General features: G+C 49.1%; 1 protein-coding gene across 1 annotated transcript in view; it reads left to right on the forward strand.

Annotated features, from left to right (window-relative positions):
- Positions 1–177: 177 nt before the first annotated feature.
- Positions 178–232, forward strand: part of TTF2 (transcription termination factor, RNA polymerase II) — a gene marked incomplete at its 5' end in the record, with an annotated part of 19,285 nt that continues 19,230 nt past the window's right edge. Inside the window, 1 exon segment of the mRNA XM_009872956.1 lies at positions 178–232. Within this exon segment, the coding sequence (XP_009871258.1) occupies positions 178–232 (55 nt within the window).

Genomic DNA, 232 nt, shown 5'->3' on the forward strand with positions numbered 1-232 from the left:
GGGGCCTCATACGTCTGTTTTGGGGGAAGTTCTTTGCTACATCACTCAGTGATAAACTCTTATTTTCTCAGTCGAGGAGCCTTTGAGAAGGCTCTCCGAGTTTTTTGTGCCAAGTAATTGCTTTTGCCGTCCCCTAGGCGGCTCGTCTTGATTCTTCTTCTCCTTTCCTCTTCTCAGTATTCCTGCTTCTCACTGCCTGACCCATGAGGGATGTCTGGTGGAGCTGCAAGTC

This window comes from Apaloderma vittatum, unplaced genomic scaffold (assembly GCF_000703405.1).
Source record: "Apaloderma vittatum isolate BGI_N311 unplaced genomic scaffold, ASM70340v1 scaffold5847, whole genome shotgun sequence".
In the NCBI taxonomy this organism is placed as follows: domain Eukaryota; kingdom Metazoa; phylum Chordata; class Aves; order Trogoniformes; family Trogonidae; genus Apaloderma; species Apaloderma vittatum.